General features: G+C 37.0%; 1 protein-coding gene across 2 annotated transcripts in view; it reads right to left on the reverse strand.

Annotated features, from left to right (window-relative positions):
- Window positions 1–10,213: 10,213 nt before the first annotated feature.
- Window positions 10,214–18,168, reverse strand: part of LOC148041195 (putative glycosyltransferase STELLO1) — a 46,119-nt gene continuing 38,164 nt past the window's right edge. Inside the window, exons 3-4 of one of the 2 annotated variants that reach the window (XM_087677812.1) lie at window positions 10,876–11,039; window positions 10,598–10,780 (exon numbers count right to left, since the gene is read on the reverse strand). In XM_087677812.1, coding sequence (XP_087533938.1) covers window positions 10,747–10,780; window positions 10,876–11,039 — 198 coding nt within the window. In that variant the 3' untranslated portion in view covers window positions 10,598–10,746. Of the gene's footprint in view, window positions 11,040–18,168 lie in introns of both variants that reach the window. The other variant, XM_087677803.1, reaches the window with a different exon arrangement.

Consider the following 18,168-nt stretch of genomic DNA (forward strand, 5'->3'; position numbering starts at 1 on the left):
ATGTGCTACATAGGGAAAGAGATGAGGCCCAACATAGCGTGGTTGAATTGTTGGAAGAGCTCGAGGCCATTCGAGCAAAGTTTATTAGAAAACAACGGAATGATGAGTGGGAGTTTGAGGAAATCCTAGGCAAGCTCACATAGCTACAAATGAAAAAAATGTAAATATTGAGATAGGTCCCTCAAATGTCAATAACATTAGTCCGTCCCATACAAATGAGTAAAGCATTTTTGTACTAAATAACATTGCCAAGTTGTAAATACCAAAACAATTTTGTGCAAATAGCATTGTAAAGTTACAAATACCAAATAGTAACATTTTTAGTACATGATCTGACATTATCTTAAGTATGTTGCATTCCAATTTCGATTTTAATCGTGTCTTATGTTGAGTCATGTAAAACTCAATATGAGCTACAAGATTAACATATCAAAATGTTCATGTTTCATTTAAAATGTTCACAAAATAAAAGAATGCTTACACATAAGGCTTACCCTATTGCACAACCAAGATCATATCCTCTATGACATTTGGGGTATTGACGTTCATATGTTCACCATGTCAAATTCAAAGGTATTTGCCACAATATGCAAGGATACAACAAATACACAAGAGAATACACAAAATGGTAGGTAATTCACCATCTCAGAGTGTCATGTGTGCTCACATGATTACTTCAAAGCTAGGTATTGCATATCATTTTGTGCATCATCTTGTGCATGTGCAACATCGTTATGTCTGTAGCCAATGCTACTTACTTCATTCCCTTTTTTGTGGCCAATATCTCTTGCCTTTATTATCAAAAATTTAAGATCATTTTTTAATGTTGTAAATATTTTCAGCTTAGGAGTTAGGATTTTTCCCTACTTCTAAAGAGGATTACTTAAAGAATACATTCATCGAGTAAAGACATTATATTTCTTTAATTTTTTCCATATCTTACTTGAAGAATAAATTCATCAAGTAAAACTATTGCTATTTTAAGTTTCTCCCTAATCCTAAACAAGTCTACTTGAAGTATATATTCATCAAGTAAAAATCTCTAATTTTTAAGTTTTTCCTTTAAATATCTTTCAAATTCTTTCTAAGTTTAAATTTTAGAAAATACTTTAACTTAAAACTTGTTCTCTACTTGAAGTATATATTCATCAATTAAAGTAATCTCTAATTTTTTAAGTTTTTCCTTTAAATGTATTTCAAATTATTTCTAAGTTTAAAATTTAGAAAATACTTTAACTTAAAAATTGTTCTCTCATGAACTTAATTCTTAAACGGCTAAATTAACTTTAAACAGTTCATGTTAAATTCTAACTTACTTTTTAAGTTGCATTATTTAAATAAGTTAATTATAAATCTAAAATCTATATTTAAATTTAATACTTTGAAATTATTTACTTTTCTAATGTCTTTAAGTTTGTCTTCACAATCCCTTGATCATAGAGACCAATCAAACATGGAATGAATGAAGCAATCTTGTAGGGCTATATTCTTTTGTATGAGATGCTTCTTTGAATGAATACATATTTCGTATGAATTATTGTTTTGTATGAAACATTTTTTTTGTACAAAAGATTTTTTCACACGATAGATTGTTTCATACAAAAGAATATTTCCACTAATCATATTCATAATCTGATATGATAATAACTATTTTGTTGGCATTACCTCATATTATGCTCCATGTTCTTAGGGGATATTGTATAATAGTCCCATACTTTTTGAATTATAAAAATCTAGCATTTGTATTAATGCAACCTAGATTCACTTTACTTGATTGTTTACGAGTAAAAACACCTTGAATGCCTATTAATTGTCTTGATCATGACCGAAAGTAGAGGTTTGCCAAATTGTAGATTAGATCAATGTTTTCTTTTATAGTCATTTGTACATTGGGAGAAGTTTAGTGATTTGATTATGTGTATACTAAGATGGTGTGGAAGTGGGCTAATCCCACAACCATAGGAGAGTTGTGATATGCAATTTGATGTGTTAAGGTCGAGTAATGCTAGGTAAACATAGGCTTATGCTATGCTAAGTGAACACAAGGTGTAGCCTACACCAATAAGCAAGGCTATGGATATGCTAGGCATAATCTTATCTATCATAGGCTAGGTTAGGCAAGACTATGTTTATATTATGCTTAGGATTGAACCCATGCTATGCTACACTAGGTATAGGCTAAGATATGCTATGCTAGGTGAATGTAGGTGAATACTACGCAAACACTAAGTGAAGCTTAAGCTAGGCTAGGCTATGGCTATGCTATGCATATCCTAGGCTATAGTATACTAGGCTTAGGCTATGCTATACTCAAGCAAAGCACATGGAGTTAGATTAGGCTAGGCTAATTGTGCGATAGTCAATAAATATCATGAAGATTGTTAGACTTCGATTCCATGTCTTGCTCACTTTTGAAGTTGGATGGAATATGTGCTTCCCAAAGAGCACATTCATGAGGTATGCTACGTGGATAGCTTATGATATTCTTACCTCAATATCATTGAGGAGAAGAATGATGATACATCTTTGCAAAACTATTTTGATGATGTTGATACCAATAGAGCCATATTTATTTTTTTATACTTGATATTGAGGTAAGAGACATCTTTTCATGTTGATATTTGATTTAAAACATAAAATTTATTTTTAGCACTCTCAAATCATTACAAAGGTCATTAGAGCTTGTTCATGGTATAGCAATCCATGGGCAAAACTCGAGGGATTCCCTTTATGTAAATCCTCTATATCACCTACATTCAAGGAGACTATTTAAAATATACCCTTATCGGTGAAATTTTCCTAAATAAAACACACCCTTTTCTATTCAATCTATGAATAACCCTTTTATATGACACCCTTCTATATGTAAAGAATGTGTAAAATGGGATTTTAAAAATCCTTTATTTTCAACCCATGTGATATGCTTACATATTTATGAGTGAACCCCCCCCCCCCCTTGAGGGGCAAGGTGCTACAACTACCCTCTAATTGAAGAAAATTTATGTACTTTGACTTCTTAGTATGTATAGGTCCTATGGAATGTCTATCTTCCATACATAAGCTTACTTTTGACCCTGAAAAGATATTCAATTGTTTAACCCTGTAGTTTATGTTGCATAAGGTAAGACATTTTGGTTCTCAAAAATTTTAAGTATTTGTAATGATTGTGCTATTGATTGCAAATAATTTTCTTGAATTTTTACTATGGGCTATAAGGCATTGGCTGCTTTTCTTAGCCAAGATATCTTTAAAAGCATATTTATTGTTGATCCACTACTATCAATGGAATTAATTTCAAGATCTAGTGGTTCAAACATACCAATGTTTTCCAAGTCTTTTGATTGCATCACAAACTACCATACATTTTTCCCTTATGTCGAAAGGTATGCAATTTTCCAGAAGGGTTAGCTTATACTTATTTATTTTCATATTTATTGCTTACTATTGTTTGCTTGGCAGAGGGCATTTGAGTCTTATATATATCAATGTACTTACTACAAAAATTATCCTCATGAACTCTCTAAGTGGTATTCATAGCCAAGCAAAAATACGCATTTAATGGAAATCCACTTGCTTTTTTGTTAATGGTTTATTTTATTTATTTGTCTTTTTTTGTTACAAGTTTCAATTTTCTATGCTATCAAGCTTATATTACTGCTCTTGGAAAACCTTACAACTTTCTCCAACAAGAAGTATCATTACAAAGTGATACACATACTTGCAGATAAAGAGTTGTTTCAAATGTCTGCATGATAATAAATTCAAAGTTATTAAAGATAGATGGGGTGAATATAAGTCTCCTTCATATTGTTCATTTTTTTAGAGATCCTTATCAATTCACTGACTTATTACATGTATTCTTACAATGCCAAGATTACCATAATTCATATATGTGGTGGATAAGGGAGTTGTGCATTGAGTTGATTTTGGATAGGGCAATCGCACCAATTGATCCCAACTACCCTCCACAAAAACCTTCAACTAAGGGGGGCAATGGCAATGGCAATGGCAAGAGCAAGCCAACCACAAAGACCACTAAGACAAACTCCAAAAAGAAAGGAATGCCAATGTTCTCTCCTATGAAATTTGATCCATCTCCTCTTAAGCCTGAAGAGAAGAGAGTACATGTCAAAGTTAAAATATTATAGGAGCCAAAGAAAAAAGGCCATGTGACAAGACTAAAGATCTTTGAGGAAAGTGATGAAGAAACTACAATCCCAAAGAATGAGAATGTGCCAAAGACAAGAGAAACATAGAAGCAAATAAAAACTTAGGATGCCTTATTATTTTGCATCCTTGTATATTTACACTTTTGTAACTCATTATATAATGAAAAGCTTGTTATCATATGTAAATGTAATAATTTCACTGTTATAGATTCAAAAGGTAACTTGCTTCATAATGGCTTATAACTTTGTATTGAACAAAATCTTTTCAACAATGTCACTCAACAATATAAGATCTTGCAAAGTTTTCATATTTATGGCTCAAAACTTACAATTGTGGGAGGCAAACAACTCATACAAGAGAAAGAGATTTAGGCTCTTTTCCCAATTGTCGTACCATTGACTTTGAACTTATATATAGAGGATGTATTGTCTAGCAACTCCAAGGTATCCCTTACATCCTTTAAACTCCAATTGGAAGTAACCTTTACCTCCTTTGCTTGTTCATGTACTATAACTTGCACCTTAAGTTTAAAATGCATACAACCTATATTAGAATCCACATGAACCCAAATACCTAATCTAAATTTGTATCTCTTGTAATCAAAGCCCAAAGAAAGAGTTTATCGAGATATGTCATAAGACAAAGCCAAGGATTGGGGGCATACATTACACCTCATGATATCACCCTTATGGTTATACTCTCTAGATTTCCAAAGCCTTCCTATAATGTTGTCCAAATCCTCTTCTGCAAAATTTCTACTTAGTCAAGTTACCTTTGTCCTTTCTAAATGTGTTATTTTGAAGTAATCCACAAAGATATATAAAAGTATAAACCATTGTAGGCATATTCTTCTTAAGATCCTTCTAACCATCATGAACTTTTGAATATCTTGAGATGTTTTGAATTTAAAACTCTGCACCGTTGCTTTGATAGATGTTTTGAATATTGTACACCTTTCTGATACTAATTGAGAGGGAAGCAATGATTGGATGCAAAGTGGAAGCTATGAGAATGAATTGTCCCCTTATCCTTTGTTATATTCACTTATAAGTGATTGTACAATATATATTACACAAGGGGTGCCTGCTTGGCTATTGGCCATTGCCATTTACCCCAACAATCCCTACATTTAACTTACAATTTGGAGGAAGCGAACCTTTACAATTAATTTCTTTGCATGCTACATAACCATGAAAACAAATGATTTCTTAATATTTGAGAGATATCGTGGCCTAAATTAACTCAAAAATTATTTATGTATTTTTTTGAGCTCTCGACTCCTCTCCATTTCAATTGTTTCTCATCTCTAGTGACAATTGATATGTTTAGTAGGATGTTGCTTTTCCTTTCCCATTGTCTCCTCTTGAATTTCTTTAACCTCCATTGATCATATTTGATACTTTTGATACTTATGGCCTCTCCTACTTACGGTTAACACAAGACTCAAATATCAACACTTGAATGATTCTCTCACAAGTCTATTCTTCTTGTTTCTAAGCACCCTACAAAACCTAAGTTTGAAATATGGTATTTTGAAATGTACCAAGCTAAGACAACATTGGTTTTTGTTCAACGTTGTTAGAAAAGGATTCTTTTCTAGGCATGTTGGATCGATTTTGGGATGTGCTAGGTACTTCATAGAATTGTGGGTTTTAAGAGTAACTTCCTCTATGTTACTCCTTTGTCTATTAATTTTTCACCTTTAAAACTTTTGCAATATGACAAGAAACTTTAGACAAATTTTCAATGGCAATTCCCTCATTATGAATTCTGACAACATCATGAGCTTCTAGAGTCGGCAACTCCTAACCACACATGGTTAGGCATATGGTGGCTATTGTGCAAAAGCTCATGAAATTGAACACTATGGGGAAACACACACATGGAAAGTGTCAAAAACTTCTTATGCCTATTGGGTAGAAGCTCATGATGTTGAACATTATGGGGAAACACACAAACAGAAAATGTCAAAAACTTATTGTGTACAAGTTTCCAATTTTGGTTGCATTCATTTTGCTCCTTGATTGGATGGATAAAGAGACAAGAACCAAGGAGTCATGATTTCTAAGAAGAGACCTTACATCTTGCCATTTTTGTAAAGGGTTGGGCCACTATGCTAGAGATTGACTTTGTGTCTATTGAAGAAGCAAATGTTGATTCTGAGAGCAGCAAAAATATGAGTTTTGTAATGGAATATACTTCTTCTCCTGAAAAAACTTCTTTGCAAGAAAACGTTTGAGAATACTTATGAAGCACTTCAAGGAGTAAGATGGTGGCATGTTGGATTTAGATCATGGAATTGAGAGGTGTCTCTTGGAATATTAAAGCCCTCAGGGGCCTATGTGCTCAAAAGAAGAAGGTGGCATGTTTATGTGTGATCAAGCATGTTACATTGGATTTTATTGGTCTTTCACATATTAAGTTGGTTGATGAATCTCTAGAGGGAGTTGAAACTTTGGGTATTTTGGTTTTTTTAATTCATGTTTCAAAGGAAGAGGTGGAACTCTCCTCTTTGTGAAAGAGGCATATAATCCTTCTTTTGTGTGGTCAAATGGTCTAAGTAATATAATTTCAATTAAGAATTGGATTTTGTTTGGAGTCCATCCTACTATGTAGGTCTTTGTCTATGCGCCAAATGTCTCTAATAACATGTCACATAACATCCAAATGGAGTTGTCTCAAAGATATGTTAGGACAAAATACGGCCAGCTTATTGGGTGATCCGAAGATGACTTTGTGTGGAGATGATAGGTCACATGGTAGTGGTTTTGTGCCTTATGATGAAAGCATGTGTTGTGAAAATCCGACTTTGAAACATCAACTAGTTGACATGGTAGTAGCCTTGCATACCTCTATTGCAAAGGTTTTACATGGCACAACAAATATAGTGATGTTACTTGGACAACTTCCCAATGTCATAGAGTATTGTAGTCATATTGGCTAATGAGTTGCAGCAATAAGCAAATATGCACATTTTGTACCATGGTTTGAATTTTCATGATCAATCTATCCTCTTTGCTTTCATGCTTATTGTTGTCAATAGGATTAAAGATGGATCCTTGCCTTTGATTGAATATTTCCTTTCCTTCAAAAAAGAAGTGGTTTGCATTGTCTCGAGTAGCTTGACAGAACACTTCCTTTTCTTTGGAAAAGAAGTGTTTTGCATTGTCTTGGGTAGCCTAGCAGAACGATTTCTTTCCTTCGAAAAAGAGGTGTTTTTCATTGTCTCAAGTAGCTTGAAAGAATACTAATGGGAGTTTTCCTTTCGAGCACTCGATGTCTCCTATTAAGGCACACACTTATGTCCCAAATCTATGGGGAAAAAAGAGCTACTCATGACATGTGAATGTGGGACCATGCTTCAAAGTGCAAAGGGACGGTACTTGCTACTCCTATTAGCTTTTCTTCTATTCATGTGTTTTGCTAGGTCCTTCAAGAGGCCTTTTGTATTCAAGGCCTTAGAGTTTAATTAAAGATGGCCTCAGATATGCCCAGCAAATCCTATTACTTTGCCTTAGAGGGAAAGCATAAAAGGGAGGCTATTTTTTGTTTTCAAGACTCGAAAGTTCACTGATTACTAATGGTGGTGGATGAAGAGAGAACAATTACCTTTACTACCCGCCTACCAGCATTTGTAGTTGAATCATTACATGATAGGACTAGCACTTATGAAGAAGATTTAAGAAGCTTCTCAAGCTATGTTAATAGTAAAATCTTTGTTGATGTGGCTTTGTTAGTAAATAGACCATTTACTTTAAATGAAATCAAGTTTTTGGTCTTCATAATGAAGAATGGGAAATCACCCAACCAAACAGTATTCCAATTGAATCCTTCCAATCACATGGGGAGATTGTTGGGCAAGATCTCTGTGCTTTTTCTAATCCAATGTGTAATGAAGAAATGTCTCCCCACAACAATCATTGAGAGTCTTATTAATTTGATCCCAAAAGGGTTGGAGTGAAGAAAGGTTGAACAATGGAGACCTCTCACCATGCTCAATGTTATCTACAATGTCCTTGTTGAAGGACTTGTCTTGAGAATTAGGCATGTTCTTCTAAAGCTAGTGCATTGGTTGCAATATACCTTGAGTGCTAGGAGAAAGATCCATGATGTAATAATCAATCTAGTTTTTCCTTTAGATTATGCAATTATTGGCAGCAGGATGTTTATGATGGTTAACCTTGATATGGATAAAGCTCATGATCAAGAAGCTAAGATTCTATTAAAGTTGTGTTCAATTGGTTTGGTTTTGGTTGAACTGCTTGATGTTGTTTGTTTGGTAATACCTTCAGTAGGGTTTGCATCAATATTATAGTTACTAGAGGTTTGTGTCTTCAATGATTAGTAAGGCAAGGCTGCCTATTGGCCCCACTTATCTTTGCCTTCATAACCAATCCTCTTTAAGGAATTTGAGGATAAGGGTTTATGAGGGTGCCTTGAGAGGTTCATCTTCTCCTAATGGCAAAGACTTTTATTGGTCAAATTTTTAATGTGAGAAATTCTAATATATTGGATGCTAGTGAAGGTTCCCTTATTCCTTTGATGGGTGTCTACAACAAATTTCCTACGTTGTCACGCTCTATGGTCAAATCTTCACATTGAAGTGAATTACTTCTTATCACTGGAACTTGGTAAGAAGTGATGGCTCATGAAAAGTCCAAATTCAAAACTCTCGATAAGTGAGGCACTCACATATTTGGGGCCTCCTCTTGGTGCAAACATTACCTCAAAGTAGAGGTTTCAATGGTTGTTTGACAAGCTACTCTTGAAGGTGCAAAAGTTTGCTAATTGTCATTTGGATTTTTTTGGAAAGTTGATAGATTGAGCTCCATATTGTTTGTTACTATTTTTAGGTTTTTTTGCCCTTTACTGAATCTTCCTGGAGAAGAAGACTATTCTATTCACAGACTTTTTACTGCCAGGCAGATTGAACTAAACTATAGAAGAACATGTATCAGTTGACTGAAATTTAATTTTGTTTGTTAATGTTAGACCTTGATATATCGTATACTTGACTGGGAAGGGGCTTCAGTGAGCACTATGGAAGCTCACAGGAAACTGCTTTTCCACTCGAGTCTACCAACCAGAGACCCATTACACTCTGACAATGACACTCACTACACGAACCCTCAAACAAACAACCAATCTGCAGGTCCAAAACCTGCGCTGGAGGTTCAGATTTCCCACATCTATTTAACCGAATTGCTTCTGAGCAGGGAGTTGTTGCAATGCCCTTGGCTTATCTTTTAAGAGTATGAGACTTGATACCAATTTTCATCATAACATTAGGCTGGCAGAAAATTATCAAGGTTGAGAATTTCTGTCATACATTTAGAAACATTAGCCAATCTAGGAACTAAAAAGACCCCAATTATTAACAGTGAAGTTGCAATTGTTTTGCTGTACCAGAACCATTGGCACTGATTACGAGGGTGACTGAAGCCAATCCACAAATCCCTTAGGTAGCAGTAAACATGCCAAGAACTCGTACATGAATTGACTTTGATCAAACTAAACAGCTACAGCACATGCTTAGAAACTCAGTGCGTGCATTCAAGAGAAAATTATGTATGCCCATTTATTCTTCAACAAACATAGGTCAAGTAATTAGCAAAATTATGTCTAAAAAGACTGCCCATTTATTCTTCAACAAGCAATGGATTCACATCCATAGCAAATAAATCGACAAACAATGGATCTAATACATGGCAAATAAACCAACAAACTATGTACGGGGTCACTTTCAAACTAATTTTCATATTAGATTTGATATTAACAATAACTAGCTGTATTGATCTTCAAATCTTTAAGTATTTAATCATGTCCAGCTCTTAAAAGTGTGCTTTGAAACGCTGAAGTTTCCATTTCATATTCTGGTCTAACAGTCTCAAGAGAACAAATATGGGGCAGAAAAATAGAAAGCTTTGAGGGAAATCCTTCTCTAAATCACTACTGATTTTGCTTGAAAAGGAGTGTTAAACATACGAGATACCTTTCTAGATTGTTATCGAACCTTAATGACTTCAATAATAATACTACTATATCAAAGAATATTTTCGTTTGCAAAAAATAGTCAGAATTACATGTGAATATTTAAAATGTCCCAGCTGATTTGTCCATGTTATGACTAATACATGGGGAACTATTGCACAGATTTACAAGGTCTTCCAGACAGCATCCATATAATCATTCATACACGAGGGACTACTGCACAGATTGTGGGATGGTTTTAAGAATGATACGAACTCTTGCACAGATTGTGGAGCAACTCTAAGAATGTTATGAGTTTCAGATGTAGTATGAAGTATTCAGACAGTATACAAGCATAGGAACCATGGAAACCTGGATCCTGTATTGTGGACAATTTCATTACTCCACTGTTCTGTAAGTTATCGAACATACTTCAACAAGAGAGGATCACCTGCAGCCATGGCTTTCATGACCCTTTGTAGCTCAAGCTCACTTTTCACATTCCAAGGGTACACAGCATGCACACGTATTGAGTAAAAGGCAGCTGAATTATCCCCTTCAATTGGCTTGTACACTATGTTGCTAAAGGCTCCTCCGTCAAACTGCTTAACAGAGTCCATGGCAAGTAGAAAAATGGGAACTGCCACTTCATGTCGCAGGTTAGCCTTGAGACCAAGCTCCACTAGATAGGAAAAATGTCCGACATATTGAAGGGGTATGTAAAAGAGATTAGACCTGCAAACTACATAGTGGCTTTTGTCAACATTACGCTGATAGGTAGCCTTGTACTGAGGGGGCAGCATGTTCACCATAGTTTGAATTGCTTTTTTCACACTACCCCTGTAGAACCACCCAGAGCCTTCCCTGTTGTAATTAATAACCCTCCATGAATTGCTTACCTGAAGAAAGAAAAAGCTGACATTGCTATCAGTATAAAGATACTAACGCACAAACAAGTGATCACTTAACAAGCAAGCAGTTGGGTACCACCAAATTTCTCAGTACAATAGACTATATATAATTCATATTTTGTCTACCAAGGTCAAAGCACATATAACTGAAAGGCTCACTATCTTTCTTTGATAATTAAGGCCACTTAAAACTAACATACAGAATTTATTGAACAAACCTTAAATTCCTAGAGATGTCTGACTGGACCATTGCTCGCCCTATCCCTTGTTTCTGCCGCTACTGCCAGTGTACCCTATCTCCGTCTCCTTTTTGCCAACTCGCACTGCCTCCTACCCATGGCTCACCTCCCCTCCTGATGGCTGCTAGTTGCACAAGCCCTTGGCTGCACATTACTGCTCCATGACCACCCTCTTCCCCCAGCCTCCTGAGTCCTCTCATCTCCCTCCTCTTCCATCTCATCAGCTGGTTTCATGCTGCTCCCTTTCCACACCCTGCCCTGCCAAAAAAGACTCTAATACTCTCAATCAATGATCCCCAACCCCCCCTCGGAGTGATGCCAGATGATAGTCACCCAAACCACCTTGGCATGGGAATCTTTAGACCCATCTGAACTCACCCAAAGGAAGTTCCACCCCAGGCGGCGTAGCTGAATCACACATATTGAGGGAAAACACCAACAGGAGGCAATGTAACCCGCTGTCACCAAGAGAACCTAGTTGCCTTCTCAAAGTCTAGGAGGAGCACCGCCACCTAGTGACCATTGTGCTGTGCCCACTTTGTAGCCTCAAAGAAGGTGAAAACATTATCCAAGATACTCCTATCCTGGACAAGGGACAAAGCCTGTTTGTGTGTCAATAACAATATCCAAGAGGATGAGACCAATTCTGCTACAAATCATCTTGGGCAATGCCTTACAAGCTACTAACAACAAGGTGATCGGCCACCACTAGGACAGCTCCAAGGAGTCCCCCACTTTGGGGAGGAGATTCATTAGTTCTGCTGACATGCTGCCTGCCATTCACCTGAAACTGAAGAGCCATAACGTCTGCGAAAATTTGGGTCCGTCCCAACATCTCAAGCTTCTATTGCAAGGATAAAGATCTCCCAAGCCTCCTATTCCTCATCAACCATACCTTGAAAGTAAATGCCTCTGCCCTGCTAGTCCTCTAAAGTCTTTAGGTAGTTGAACTTCCCTCAAACAATCAAAGCCAGTGCACCTGCCAAAAGCTAGGTCCCTCCCAGCATCTCAAGATCCTACTACAAGGATAAAGGTCTCCCAAGCCTCCTACTCCTACTCAACCATACTCTGGAAGTCCATGCCTCCACCCTACCAATCCTCTAATGTGTCCAAGTCATTCAAGTCACCTCCAACAATCCAATAGTCCACCTCGGGCAGACCTACCACAATCTCCAACTAGAAACCTATATGTGCACTGACCTCAATGGGTGCATCAACATTAAGGATCCCAAGGCATGAGTCCCTAATGTCTAGCCTAACCCATAAGACTCTCCCAGCCACAATCATCACAATGGTCTCGCATACAAGCTAGCAAGCTCAGGCCAATCAAGATGTTCACTCCATCACCCCTGCTGTGGGAGCCAATAGAGTGCTCTTAATAGGTGTGTGATCTACTTGGGAGTACCTTCCCCACACTAGTGGCCTATGAAAGAGTAATCCTACGCTCCTGTAGAAGTAAAATGTTGATCTGTACAAGAAATGTCAGCTGCAACTCTTGCTACACAATCAACTTCCTGAGACCTCTTGGCCCACTATAATGAAGGTTATTCACATTCCAGGATGCTAAGTGTAAAATCATGGAGAAAATCTAAGGTTTGTTGAGCACAAGCATCTGCTCAGCGTGGTAGAAGACGAAAAAGAAAAGAAGCTATGTGACATACACTGACACTTGGCAACAACATAGAGGGCGAACTCCACTCCCCCATGGGGGTCCAAGGAGGGGGTGAGATTCATGCTTTGTGCCACTACAAGCATGCATCAAAAATCTGGTAGTGTGGAGTTGCCCAAGCAAACAACCACTCAATCACATTCAATGGTAGTTGCCACTACTACGATGACCAAAGGATACTAAGGTGTGAGATCTCTACCCCTTGCCACAAGCTAATATCTATCATACACCTCAGTCACTATTCCTCTAGCAAATCTAGCTTGGTCTTTCCAAGCCATTGAGAGATATGCTTAGACACCTAGAAAGCTAAGGCAAATGCAACTAGAGGGCTCACACAGTTATTCATTCAATATTTCATTCCTTTCAATGCTTAGACACCTAGCAAGCTAAGGCAAATGCAACTAGAGGGCTACCACACAACAATGGAAGAGGACTATCAAGGTAGTTAGCCATATAGGATGCGAGTGAGAAGGTCCCTTAACCAAGGCATTGCACATGAGAATTAAGGGGAAAAAAAGGCATCCATAGAGACTCAATTGGAACCCTTAAAGGAACCTTGGATCAAATATGGATGCACTATTTTTTGTGATGGGTACTCAATCATTTGTAAAAGGAATGTTTATAATGTTTTGGTGTCTCCATACAAAGGCATTATGTTTATTAAAGCCTTTAATGCCTTTGCTATAGGCAGTTGTTAAGTACGAAAGGTACGGTATGATAGAATACAGTATAATTTGTACCTTGTAATTTTATAAGGTACAGTACCATATTAGTATGAAAAAAAAACAAAAAAACACTTGGTTATTTTGGATTATAGATAATAGAACACATGCTTAGAGCTAAAATAGCAATGTCACTTTAGTTAATAGGATAAATACATGAGGATAGCAAGGTAAAACCTCATACACAACATGCACAATGCGCTTCTAGAAGACAAATGGGAGTATATGTGTAATACATCATACAACAACGCAAAGTGTAGGGTGGATGGACAAAGAGGGTCCATACGTAGTACGAATGCAACTATGGCTATAGGTCTTGCCATCACAAGATCTTTTATTCCACGCCATATATGAGAAGCCATCATGGACATGGGGGACCAAAATGTGGTGAAAGCCATTCGATAATGAAAGCAATTGTGGCCATGGGATGTATGCATGAGAAATTAAGAATAAGTTTTCTACTATCACATGCATCAAATGTGCTTCACGTTGCCTTGACTTGCCTATTAAAGATCTTGGTCAAATATCTTGAGTCGACAATATCAAAGACAACAAGAAATATAGTGAGATTTGTAAAAAAGAGGCCATTAGTCGCTAACATGTTTCAGACTAATAGCACACTAAACTACTCAAGCCCTCTACAATGAGATATACTTACATGTTTATTGTATTAGAGAGGCTTTTACTCGTCTACCCAAATTTGGTATAGACCATCGTTGATCGAAAATGGCTCACATGGAATGAAAGAGAGTCTCCAAAGGCTCTCGCATTTAGATGCAACATCTTTTATGAGAGTAGGCAACTTGAGGGCCGGGGCTGAGGCATTGCTGAAGAATCTCACTCCTATCTCCATTGTCTTATATCATCGATATGGAGAGTAGTACTTTAGGTCTTCTCTGTGAGTACATGGATAAGATTAGCAAGGTCTTGCTTCGAAATAGCCACTTGTCTCAAGACAAGTAAGATACCTTGTGTATGTAACCTATTTTCATTGTTGATTTATCATTATCTATTAATTAACTTTTACCTATCGCTTATTAATCTTTTGTCTGTGATCCATCACTCTCAAGGTTAAATGAGATCCATGCAAGGTGAAATACAAGATGGGATTGGCTTCATACACCAATTCATCTTATCGCATATGTACTACATCCATAATTGCTAGGAATTTCAAAAATGGCGAAACAGAAACGCACTTTGGAGTCGTAAAACGAAGTTTCGACCCCAATCCGAAACGGGGAAATGGGAATCCAAAAAACATAGATATAAAAATAATAATATATACAGTCGTAAATATAAGTATAAATATAAAATGGATTAACGCCACCCATTAGTTAAACCTCTACATCTAAACACTTAAATTCCTCAATAATATAACACTAGAACTTAGAAGAGAATCAAGATTTGACAAGTTTAAAGTATACATGAATCATGATTCCATTTGAGACAATAAAGTGTAACTTGTCATAGGCAGTAAACTCAAGATTAAAGGCTCAAAAGTGAATAGTCATAGATTCATATTATGTCAGATAGATTCAAAAAAAAGAATACTCGTAAGTCATAACTCAGTAGACATTGCATGAAAAAGAAATACAACTATGATGTACGATGTATGATGTATCATAGTATCTCATGAGTCATCCAAATGCCACTGAACCATAAATATGAATCTATATAATCAACTAACAGCAAGTCTGCAAGTACAAGTCTATGAATCATCATATCATGATCTATCATGTAATGACTCATGAGAGTCACTTAGCATCATTCAGAGCCATCTCTGTCTTGGTCTCCTCAAGGCTATGAAGTTATGCTATGGTTTGCACTAAGGAAGCACAACATGTACAACCTGAAGAGTTGAGGCGGAAGCAAATAGAGAAAGAGAGCTGAGAGCAGGCATATTAATCGAGGAGATCAATGACACAAAACTGAACAGTGTTTAACAGTGAGATAGAGTGAGAGTGAGTCGACGGATAGGTGTGTACCAGTGTGGTACACACAAAGAATAAAAGAATGTATTTATACTTAGGGTACGGTATACTTACACCCACTAAGGTGAGTTCACATGTGTGAAGTAAGAGCATGTAAAAACCTTTACACCCAACAACCTCCCACTTAAAGGTCCGAAGCGAACCTTTAACCAATTCCCAGAAGTCTGATATAATGCTCATATCAAGCCTTTGCAAGACTTTTGGTGAGAACATCTGTAGGGTTATCCTGTGATTTGATCTTAGTCAGGGTGACTAGACTATCATCCAGAACATCTATGATAAAATGATACTGAACATCAATATGTTTGGTACATGCATGAAACATGGCATTCTTAGCTAGGCATACAGCGCTCTGGCTATCACATCTAAGTACAGGTGTTTTTGTGGGCACCCCAAAATCCTTGATCAAACGACCAAGCCAAACTGTTTCTTTTGAAGCTTCAGTGGCTGAAATATATTCAGCCTCAGTGGTAGAGAGTGCTACTATTTTTTGCAATCTAGAGCACCAAAAAACTGCCCCACCAGTCAAGGTAAAGATGTACCCGCTAGTAGACTTGCGAGTATCCAAGTCACTGCCATGTCTGCATCACAATATCCATGCAGATCTAGCGTACCCTTGCCATAGCAAATACATTTTCTTTGTGTGCCCTTAAGGTACCGTAAGATACATTTCACTGCTTTCCAATGTGCTTTGCCAGGATTTGACATGAACCTACTTACAACTCCCACTGCATAAGCGATGTCAAATCTAGTGGCAACCATAGCATACATGAGTGAACCACAAGCTGAAGCATAAGGAACACCCTTCATAGTATTGACTGCCTTATCATCTTTTGGGTAATCTGCTTTGCTAAGCTTAAGATAAGGTGAAAAAGGTGCACCAAGAGGCTTAGCATCAGCCATAGAAAAACAATCAAGTACTTTGTTGATGTACTTTTCTTGTGAGAGAAATAATGCTCTCTATCTCGTGTTACACACATGCCCAAAATACGTTCAGCTGCACCCAAATCCTTCATGGAAAAGGCTGAATTCAGCTGTCTTTTCAATGCATTAATCTGGCTTTTATGCTTACCAACAATAAGCATATCATCCACATAAAGCATAAGTATAATAAGACTTCCATCATCAGCCTTCTTAATATAAAAGCAGTGATCCATACTACTCCTTTTAAATCCATGTGAGAGCATGAAGGCATCAAATTTTTTATACCATTGTCTAGGAGCCTGTTTCAAACCATACAAGCTTCTCTTAAGCTTACATACCAAATGCTCCTGTCCATGTATAACAAAGCCTTCGAGCTATTTCATGTACAGCTCTTCTTCCAGATCACCATGCAGAAACGCAATTCTAACATCCATTTGATCAAGTTAAAGATCCATAGATGCTACAATGGCAAATAACACTCGAAGAGTGGTCATTTCGACAATAGGGGAAAACACTTCCTGAAAATCAATGCCCTCCTTTTGTGTATAGCCCTTAGCCACAAGTCTAGCTTTGTATTTGGGTTTGCTATGCACACATTTGATTTTAAAGACCCATTTGTTAGGAATGGCTTTCCTATCCTTGGGCAATGTAACCAACTCCCAAGTATCATTCTAATACAATGACTTTATTTCTTCCTACATAGCTAGCTCCCACTTTTTCTTTAAATCACATGATAAGGCCTCTTTATACATAAGAGGCTCACCTTCATCTCTGAGCAAAATGCAGTCCAAAGAAGGATCAAATCTTTGTATAGGTCTTCTGACATGTATAGACCTTCTTACCCAATGATTTGTGTTATCAAGTAATGGATCCACATCCAAGGGAATGTCAATGACCTCATTGTTTGGCTGCTGAACTACATGTTCAGGTTGCTGTAATACAATTTCAGGCTGCTGTAATTCATTTTCAGCATGCTGATTTTGGTGCTCAAGCTAATGTTCAGCATCCCCTTGCTGCCCATTTTAATCTCGCTCAATAATGATACACTGATTATCATAATCAGCATCAAAAGGAGCTGAATTTTCAGTGGCTGATGGTTACTCAAGTAACCCGTCATGCTGAAATTTAACTTTCTTTTTGTCCAAGCCATTAGATGTGACATTTTGAAGCAGCTTTGACTCATTAATTACCACATCCCGATTGCGTAGCACCCTTTTCATGCTTGGAACCCAAACTCTATCGCCCATTTCACCTTCATCTCCATAACCCATAAAGATGCCTCTATGAGATTTCATGTTAAGTTTGGTTCTCCTATCAATAGGTACATGTACATAGCGTTCGCAACCAAAGACTCTTAAGTGGTCATATGAAGCAAGTTTGCCAGACCAAACCTCTTGAAGGATGCTACTTTCAAGTGCATGATGTGGAGATCGGTTACAAATATGCACCGCGGTTTTAAGTGTCTCTCCCAAAAACGATTGCGAGAGATTAGCTGTGGACAGCATGCACCAAATCTTCTCACATAACGTGTGATTCATTCACTTAGCCACACCATTAGATGATGGATTGTAA

The sequence above is a fragment of the Lygodium microphyllum genome, chromosome 1 (genome assembly GCF_053477565.2).
Source record: "Lygodium microphyllum isolate KBCC chromosome 1, Lygodium_microphyllum_v1.1.10, whole genome shotgun sequence".
Lineage (NCBI taxonomy): Eukaryota > Viridiplantae > Streptophyta > Polypodiopsida > Schizaeales > Lygodiaceae > Lygodium > Lygodium microphyllum.